Source organism: Trichechus manatus, unplaced genomic scaffold (genome assembly GCF_000243295.1).
Source record: "Trichechus manatus latirostris isolate Lorelei unplaced genomic scaffold, TriManLat1.0 scaffold00002, whole genome shotgun sequence".
In the NCBI taxonomy this organism is placed as follows: domain Eukaryota; kingdom Metazoa; phylum Chordata; class Mammalia; order Sirenia; family Trichechidae; genus Trichechus; species Trichechus manatus.
The window spans coordinates 44,126,870-44,137,237 of NW_004443938.1; the positions used below are offsets into that span (position 1 = coordinate 44,126,870).

Consider the following 10,368-nt stretch of genomic DNA (forward strand, 5'->3'; position numbering starts at 1 on the left):
GAGAAAAACAGAAAGGGGAAGAGGAAGAAAAGAAAAAAATGAATAAATAAAAATCAGAAAGGTTAAAGAACCGCAAAGTTCCCAGGGATCCCACTGGTGCAGCTATGAGGTCTGGGGAAGTCGCTCTCAGGTGTCACTGTACAGCCTGGCTAGAAGGCGTAGAGGTATACAACGCCAGGTATTCAGGGAACAGAAAGAGAAGGAATATATAGAGACACGAGAAACTGAGCAATGAAGAAAGACAAAAAGAGAAAAAGAGGGAAAAGAAAACAAAACAAATTTTAAAAAAAAGAACAAGAAAGGCCCCCCAAAAAACAGAAAAAAAAAAAAAAAAAAAAGTAATGTTCTCTGGGATCCCTCTGCACGTCTCTGGAAGCCGAAGGGGAGTCTCCTTGCCATGCAGCTCTGCCTGGCCAGAAAGGGCTCCCAACTCAAGAAAAGGAAAACAGAACAAACACACAATTCAAAACAAACAAACGAACAAATGCCCCGGGATCCCACCAGCACGGCAGCCCAGACCGGGAAGCAGCTCCACACTCGAATGGAGCTCTGTAGTCCCTCAGGAAGAAGCAAAGATGGCGTACGGAGCCAGGTACTCGAGCGAACGGACGGGGAGGTGGCAAGAGGCAAGTAAGAAATCAAAAGAAGCAGAAAGAAAAAGCAACACTAGCAGCCAACAAATGGCACTTAGAGAGCCAGCTAGTGCGGGCTGGTGTTTCTGGACAAGAGACTGTGTCCGTGGGAAGCAGAGGGGGCCGTGTGTGGCTGAAGAATGGTAGAGAGTGGGAAAGCGTATATCACAAATTACCAGCGCTCTGCAGTCCCTCAGGAAGAAGCAAAGATGGCAAAGGGAGCGAGGTACTCGAGCGAAAGGAGGGGAAGGTGGCAAGAGGCAAGGAAGAAATCAAAAGAAGCAGAAAAAAGCAACACCAGCAGCCAACAAATGGCACTCGGAGAGCTGCCCATTTGGGTGTGTGGAATCCAAGCAGCCTGTGTTTCCTGGTCAAGAGATTGTGGCCGTGGGAAGCAGAGGAGGCCCAGTCGGGGTGAAGAGGGGTGGGGGTGTGGGAAAGTGTATATCGCAAATTACCACTTGTTTTGTCTCCCGCTGGACGCTCCGTGAGGCTGCTTTCTCGTACCCCCGTTTGCTGGTCTCCGATAAGAGTCCAAGATGGCGGATCCGCGCTGCATTAGCTGGTAGGGTACCTCTGCATGAATCTCTCCTCACTCTCCGTTCTCTGTCAGTTTTCTCACTCCATTTGGTGCTTGGCTGAGTTCTTTATCTCTTCATTTGATATTTTAGGGTTTCAGGATTGTTGTATTCTCTGTTCGGCTTAGTTTTTTGGATCTTTGCTGTGGAGGGACGGTGTGGTGCTTCTGCCTAGAGCGCCATTTTGCCAGAACCTCTGATCAGGTCTCCTTTTTTGCAAGGTTTCTAAGGTTAAGTAATGACCAGTTAGTCATTAATTCTTAAATAGTATTGTGATGCTTAATAAAATCCATTGTATGCTTTTACTTTAATTATTTGATTATAGCTTTAATAATGTATTTTTTCTCTTTCTCTTTGATAAACAATAAAATGAAAAAGAATCTGGTTTAAGTACTACAGATTCTAACATCTGATTTATTTGAGGAATTTTTGCCACACTTTATTTTGACACATATCTCCTAAACATTGTTTTGACATATCTACATAAAAGCACAAGGAGCCCTGGTGGCACAGTGGTTAAAGCACTCAGCTGCTAACCGAAAGGTTGGTGGTTGGAACCTACCAGCCACTCCACAGGAGAAAGATGTGGCAGTCTGCTTCCCTAAAGATTTACAGCCCTGGAAACCCTATAGGGCAGTTCTACCCTGTCCTGTAGGGTCACTATGAGCGAGAATCAACTTGATAGCAATGGGTTTGGTTTTTTGGCTTATTTAAAAGCACATTCTTCAATATGTGACTTTTGATGAAGCTCCCATTCCATGCTTTTACTCCTTTCCACAAAGGGACGGTGTGAATCTCTAAGAGAGCTCAAAGTAATCTCCCAGCATTCTTGGAAGAGTAGAACTTTTAAGCTGGAAGTTCCCTTCAATTGACTGGAATCTTGATATTGCCTTAGGCACAGCTTGGGAGCAAACAGGCAGCCTTGTTTCCACTGCAAATCAGTTTATAACATTCTCTAGTAAATAAGAACTGGCTGGACTACCGGGAAATCTAGGCTTCATTCCTGATTCTACCACTGATTGGACTGATTATATTAAATGTTGGCATTACTGTTTCTTCATGTGTAGGTTGTGAAAAGTAACACAGTACCTAACTCCATCTTAATTCATACTCATGCCATGAGTCTCATAATCACTAAGCAAATCTGTCCTGCTCCTAGACCAAATAGTCCTGTGTTAAATACTAAGCTTGGTTAACCTGGTTAAGAAAACCAGTTTCAAAGCTAGCCAAGACTTGGAACACTGACTGTTCAGAGATTTATGAGAAGGGGCTATTAAACTCTACCCAGTAAGTAGCTGGCTCACATTAAAGATTATGTTGTCTTGTATTTAGGTTAAATTATTGTGATATAAAGGAGCCCTAGTTGTGCAGTGGTTAAAGCACTCGGCTGCTAACCGAAAGTTCGGGTATTCAAAAAGAAAATGCTTATTTGTTATATTTGGAGGTCATAGTCTATTGCTGGAGCCCTGGTGGCACAGTGGTTAAGAGCTCGGCTGCTAACCAAAAGGTCAGCAGTTTGAATATACCAGCTGCACCTTGGAAACCCTATGGGGCAGTTCTGCTCTGTCGGATAGTGTCTCTGTGAGTCAGAATCAACTCCATGGCAACGGGTTTGGTATTTGTTGGTTAGTCTATCTTCAGGCTAGAATCATGATGATAGAAGGAGGCATGAAGATGTGCTATTTCATTAAGCCCTTTCAGAAAGAGCTTAATAATGAGAAGTAACTCAGCATAGTGGAAAGAACCCCGAACCTGGGTAACAAAATGCTCGGAGATTTGGCTTGACTTTTCATAGTTTCACTTTCCTCAATTGTAAAATGAGGTGGATAGAATAAATGATACTTAAGGCCCCTTCTAAGAGTCTGTATGGGCATTCCAGATCTGACAGATGGTTTTCAACTGGAGTGCAAATTCTATTTAATGGCTAATGGGTGTCTGGGATGTTATTTTGAAAAGGATTTGTAAGCCACATCTGGACAGGATATTTGGCATCCAATAAATTCAGATTTAGGTAAATGATAGGAATATGCAATAGGTGTATTTGCAGTTGCTTTTTCTCTTGTTGTTCTTGTTGAAGCTGGTAGAAAAATCACCAGACAGGAAATCGGGAGAACTAAGGTCAAGTCCTGGCACTACTACTGAGCAGCTTATGGCCTTAAGCAAGCTGCTTTCTTTTCTGGGCCTCAGTTGCATAACTCCGAAAATGAAGGAGTTAGTGAAGTGTTGGATCGAAGACCATGAGATTTCACAGATAATAAAATATCCTCAAAATAGCAGGGCATGGAGGTCAAGTCTCACACAGAGCTAACCATTTTATTTTCCCAAATAAGTATATTAACCAAAAATTCAATTGTCACCATCACTTCATAAAGAAAAGGATAACCTTAGCATGAAGGAATGTAGGATAGACTAGTGAAAACGGCGTTGTGAGCTGGCATATGGGAACAATTGAGAAGATGACCCCAGAGGGTCATTCTTTCAATTGTCTAAGTCATGAGTCTAATGTGGAGTTTGCAAGTGAACACAGATTATAGTGTTTGCTACAGGCTGACGCTGCCCTCAGAGTCGAAGTAAGATTGGTGATTATGGCTCCTGTTGAATAGTCACTGACTCACCTCCTGAGACTATGATAGGGCTCTACTGATATACAATATTGCTTTGTTTGCGACAGGAATGAACAGTCCTGCAGTGCAGCCAGTCGTGAGGAGCAGATGCCATCTTTCTACCCAGTGGAAAACGTTGATAATGGACTGATTGACCAAAGAGTACTGAAACAGAGGTGGAGATGCCAACTTTAAAACATTTCAAAGCCAAACGATAATATTCTTATCTATCTGTCTGTCTGTCTGCCTATCTATCTATTTATTTATTTATTAGATTTCTTGTGTTTAAAACTAGTTCTAAATTGAAATTTTTTGTAGTCCTGGAAGAACTTTTTTTTTTTTAATCAAGTGATGAAGATGTTTGGTTTAAAAAAAAGAAGGCTTAATTTTCTGATCTTTGTTTTGGAAAAAAGAAGTTCCAAAATGACATTTCATATCTTTCAAGTACATGTTCTTGAAGAAGAAGAGGATTTCTATGTTGTAAACTCTCCAAGGTAGTTGGCATTAGTCACAAAGATAGAATTTATTCAGTGAATGATGTTCTTTCTATAGAATTTGCCTTTGGTGGAGTCTTTGTGTTCGTGAATTTTATTGTTTTAACTTGACTATTCCTGACAGAGGCACTATTTGGGTAAGTATTTTCTTTATGTTCCGACTCTGGATTTTATATGGTGTCGTACTTCACTATATGGGTTACGTTAGAACAAAGAATAACTATAGAGTTAAAGAGAACCAAACACAAGAAAGGGGAACTCAAACAAAGTCCTGCGGATGATCGTAGGTACCATGTGGCTCAGGAGTCACAGTAGCCTCTAGAGCATTTCACAGCCACCCAACCCATGTGGCTCACAACATCACTCATAAGACATATTGTTTTCAGTCACTAGCAAGCAAATGCTTTTCCTTAAATATGCTATCATTTTTTTACTTCATAGTTTTTTGTTTGTTTTTGGTACCAACTTTATTAAGTTATAATTCACATAGCAGTTTATCCATTTAAAGTGTACAATTCAGTGGCTTTTGGTATATTCACAATTGTGCAACCATCACCACAGTCAATCTTAGGACATTTTCATCAACCTATAAAGAAACCCTGCACCCGGTAGTAGTCACTCCCTATTCTCCTTCTCTTCAATGCTAGGCAGCACTGATCTACTTTCTGTCTCTATAGATTTGCCTACTCTGGACATTTCATCATACACTATGTGGCCTTTTGTGACTGACTGACTTCTTTCACAGCATAAAGTTTTCAAGGTTTATCCATGTTGTAGGGTGTATCCGTACTTCAGTACTTTTTTTATTGCCAAATAATATTCCATGGTGTGGATGTACCACGTTTTGTTTATCCATTCATCAGCTGATGGACTTTGAGTTTTTTCAATTTTTTTGGTTATGGCTATTGCTGCTGTGAACATTCACGTATAGGTTTTTGTGTAGAACATATGTTTTCATTTCTTTTGGGTATTTACTGAGAAGTGGAATTGCTGGTTCATATGGTAACTCAATGTTTAACATTTTGAGGAACTGCCAGACTGTTTTCCAAAGCAGCCGTACAATTTTACATTCCCACCAGCAGTGTATGAGGGTTCTGATTTATCCACATGCTTGGTAACACTTGTTATTGTTCTCCTTTTTTATTACAGCCACCCTAATGGCTGTGAAGTGATATTTCATTGTGGTTTTGAATAGCATTTTCCTGATGGCTAATGATGTTGAGCATCTTTTCATGTGCTTATTGGCTGTTTGTATATCTTCTTCAAAGAAATGTCTATTCAGGTCCTTTGCCCATTTTTAAAATGATTTATTTGTCATTTTATTGTTGAGTTGTAAGAGTTCTTTATATATTCTAGATACAAGTCCCTTATCTGATAAGTAATTTGGAAATATTTTCTCCCATTCTGGACTTGTCTTTTTAATTTGTTGATGGTGTCCTTTGAAGCACAAAAGTTTCAAATTTTAATGTTGTCCAATTTATTTATTTATTTTGTTGCTTGTACTTTTGGTGTCTTATCTCTGAAACCATTGCCTACTCCAAGGTCATAAAGATCTATGCCTGCTTTCTTCTAAGAGTTTTATTGTTAGCTTTTACGTTAGATCTCTGATCCATTTTTCAGTTAACTTTTGTATGTAGTATGAGGTGTAGAGATCCAGCTTCATCTTTTACATGTAGATATCCAGTTGTCCCAACACCATATGTCGAAAAGACTGTTCTTTCCCCATTGAATGGACTTGGCAACCTTGTTGAAAATCAACTGACTATAAATGTGAAGGTTTATTTTTAGACTTTCTATTCTATTCCATTGATCTATATGTCTGTTCTTATTCTAGTAAATGTATGAGCATTTAAAGGAGAGAGGCCACCTCCCCCAGGAGAGAGCAATCAGGCCATATTCAAGTTAAGGTTTGATCTTGACAATTTTCACAAACTCTTTACACTGTCATCTTGTTCAGTCCACACTGCAGTCCTGCAAGATGGGCTGTATTCTCTCTTTTATTTATAAACGAGGAAAAGTGACATTCAAGTCAAGGGGCTTCTAACCAGTTTTCTCAATAGATAGTTCTGGCCAGGGCATACTATCTCTTGCTCTACCCATAAAACTGTATTTTGAAATTGATCCCTTTAAAGTCTGTATCCCCCCCACCCTGCCCCCATTAGACTGTAAGCAACTCATGGACAAAAAATATGCCCTTTTTTTGTCATTGTAAACCTAGCGTTTGGCACAGCCCTGGCACACAGAGGTTCAGTAGGAGTTTTTTAATTAAACTAAGGATATATGGGAGCCCTGGTCGTGTAGTGGTTAAGAGCTTGGCTGCTAACCGGAAGGTCAGCCCATCAAATCCACTAGCCGCTTCTTGGAAACCCTTCGGGGCAGTTCTACTCTGTTCTGTAGGGTCATTATGAGTCGGAACCAACTCAACAGCACCTAACAACGATAACAACAAGGATGTATGAGCCAATGAAAGGCTGAATATATTTTCAGGAAGCAGGATAAATATTTTAATAGCATCAATTTCCTTTTAGAACTTTTGATACAGTCAATCCTAAATATGCTAATTTTCTAAACAAAGTAAAACTCAAAGACTTTATAAGCCCCTCACATAAAACAGGCTAGAAAGCTGAAGGTGTTTGGCCACAGGTCTATCATGAAGCCGATTAGTTTCAAGAAACAAGGAAAGGTAGTGGAATGGAGTATAGCTTGTGGGATTTCACATGCCTGAGTTTGAATCCTGATTCCTTCTCTTGCCAACCATATGGTCTCTGTACAATGGGAGGTGGGAGCACCCACCTTAATATATAGTCCATGAGGTCCAAATGAGAAAACTTTTCTTTTATTGTGGTAAAATATATACAATATAAAAACTGTCATTTTACCCATTTTCAAGTATACAATCCAGTGGTATTATCACATTCACTATGTTCTGCAGCTATCACCACTATTTATTTCTAAAACTTCCTCATTGCCCCAACCAGAAACTCTGTGCCCATTAAGCAATAACTCTCCTTCTCCACTCCCTTCAGCCCATGATAACCACTAATTTACTTTCTGTCTGTATGCACTTGACTATTCTAGATATTTCATCTAAGTAGGATCATACAATATTTCTCCTTATGTGTCCGAATTATTTCCCTCAGCATAATATTTTCATGGTTCATCCATGTCATAACATGTATTAGAACTTCATTCCTTTTCATGGTGGAATAATATTTTATTGTACATATATACCACATTTTGTTTACCCATTCATCTGTTGATCGATACTTGGGTTGTTTCTTCCTTTTAGCTATGGTGAATGATGTTGAATGATCATTGGTGTACAAGTTCCTACTTTCAAGTCTTTTTGTTTATACCAAATGAGATAACATTTTAAGTACCTGGAAGCTGTTATTACAACATACAAGCTGGCAGTTATTATTCTTATAATATTTTGCCTCTTGTCCCCTAAAGTAAACATGTGTCTTCTATCCAGACTATTGGCACACAGAAAGAAAAAGAAGGTTTTTAAGCCACGAAATTCACCTGATTTGGCTCTTGAAAAGTGTCTAGCGGTAGTGAAAAGGTGGTATGTGTGTCCCAGTGGACGAATTTGGCATTCCAAGGAAACATTAGTGTCCTGTGACACACTACAGTTTTCTTTGGTGACAGGTGATACTGTGTTCTTTACTGAATTACTTAAAATGCCCTTTCTTGATGGAGGGATTCTTAGGTTTCCTCTTCAGTATGGGTTGCAGATCCTTTGGGGAAAGCTTTTCTTTGCAAAGCTATCCTTTGTTTTCCATATACACTACTTGAAACAGGTCCTTTCTCTTTTAGTACCTAAGTAGGCATGAAATCAGATAAACAGGTAGAGGTTTCCTAAATGCTGCTTTAAAAATACTTCACAAGAGCTTTAAATATATGTACACAGATGTTTTGCTTGTGCCTTCGGCATAATTATACCAAGACTAATTATAGTCATGGTTTCATGCATATTTAAAAATTATTTTAACTATGATTTTTTTTCTCGACCTAGATACTGCTATGAAAGTTTGTAGAATGGTTTTACCCTTCTGCCTAATGTTCAGTAAATAGGGAAAGTTTCAACAGGTCGATCTTGAACACTTTTGACATATTGGTTGCATGTACAATAACACAGTAGCTCAGATGTAGCGTGACACAATTGCGTGTGCATCCTATCTTAGTAATTAATAAAGGGAAGGCTCGAGAAAGTGTGCCAGCCTGGTTTTGGGTCCAATTCTACAAATTCCAGTTGATGTGTGATTACTCTTCTCACTTTCTATACATCTTTGTAGTCTAAGAGCTGTGGGAGAGTCAGGGTCCAGTCATATTCACCTTTGCAGTGCGTGAGAGAGTAGGTGGTCAACAGAGGTTCATTATATGAAGGAACGGATGTGTTAAGCATTTCATGTTCTGCTCAATACATCTGTTCTTTCGTCTAATGAAAGGGAGAACATGGTGGTAAATTATCACATTTAGATGCTGAATCTCAGATCAATGAAGCAATAAGGATCCTTCAGAGTGAAATGCAGGATCACACCATCTCCCAACACATATGTGCTTTGAACACTCATACCTAAAGCTTCTGTTTTGGAAGTATTACACATTAGCTCTATTCCCTAATTAGTAACTCCCAGTATACATTAACATAGTAAAGACTATGAGGAGTTCTATAATAAGAAAACACGTTTAATTTTGTTTAACCCAGAAATCTTTCGTTGTGTAACATCTATTGACATTACAAGAAATACCTTAGGAAATACTGACCTAAAGCCTTCTTACCTAATTCAGGGTTTGTTCATTCATTCAGTACAGAAATATTTACTGAGTGCTTCCTACATGCCAGGCACTGTTGTAGGCACTGAAGATATAGCAATGAGAGAAGCAGACTAAGATTCCTACCTCATGGAGCTCACATTCTAACGGGAGAAAAATAACAAATAAATATGACATTACATTATAAAATTTTAAGTATATTATGAAGACCAATGGCACAAAACAAAAGGTGAGGTAGGGAGAGAGTGAGTAGTATGTGTATGTGAGTGTGTGTGTTAGTGAAAGGAGACCTGTATTTCAGATGGTGTTTTCAGTGAAGTCCTTTGACTTTGACTAGGTGACGTTTGAGCAAAGACCCAAATGAAATGAGGAATATCACCTCACTGAGCTAGGACTGAACCCTCCTTCAGCAGAGGCAGGGACAGATTACCCAATAAGCAAGGTACGCACGGGTTTACTTGTGCTTACTTATTAATCTTTAGTGCACAATTTCACCTGTTTTGAAATTGTGCACTACAGATTAGTAAGTAAGCACAAGTAAGCTCGAGTCTACCTTGCTTACTGGTTAATCCACTCCTGAGTGGAGGGTGTCTGTGGATCCAGCCAAAGAGGAATTGCAGAATTGTGGGAAATTGGGCACACGTGAACGTGACTGATAAATAACTCCCTGACTCCTGGCCATTCCCGTTAACTCTAATATCTCAGTATTAATGGAGTCTTCAGAGAGAACCAAAGCAAGCTTGATTTCTAATCTGTTTTTTCTCTTTGGTTCACCCCAATAGTTACTGAATATACATCGTGAGCAAAGCATTATATTAGACATTGTGGTGGTGGGTGGGGACAACAGTTTAGTCTTTGCCTTCAGGCATAAATAGTAGAGGAGATGGTTATGTAAGCAAATAATTGCAATATTGAGAAAGATATGCAGAAAAAGAAATTTACAGGGTACAGAAGTACCACAGCAGGAGAGAGAGGTAAGACTTTCAGAGAAGTGAGTATGGAGACGGCCGCTGGGGAAGGTTCATAAATACTGAGGGAGGATTTTGAAAGATGATTAGAAATTCATCTGAACGAAAATGGAGGGGAGAGTAAAGGGCATTCACAGCAAAGCGAACAGAACAGCATGTACAAATGTACAAGCACCCAAAACAGCAAGGGAGATTCAAGGAACTATGTGTAAATAAGTATTTTATTTATTTATTTTATTGTACTTCAGGTGAAGGCTTACAGAACAAATAGTTTCTCATGAAACAGTAGTACACATATTGTTTTATGACATTGG

At 39.3% G+C, this 10,368-nt stretch overlaps 1 protein-coding gene across 1 annotated transcript in view; it reads left to right on the forward strand.

The window, feature by feature from the left end:
- The window catches only part of SAMD3 (sterile alpha motif domain containing 3), a 60,087-nt gene that overhangs the window by 11,877 nt on the left and 37,842 nt on the right, over positions 1–10,368 (forward strand). Inside the window, exon 4 of the mRNA XM_023727909.1 lies at positions 3,882–3,989. Within this exon, the coding sequence (XP_023583677.1) occupies positions 3,882–3,989 (108 nt within the window). The remainder of the gene's footprint in view (positions 1–3,881; positions 3,990–10,368) is intronic.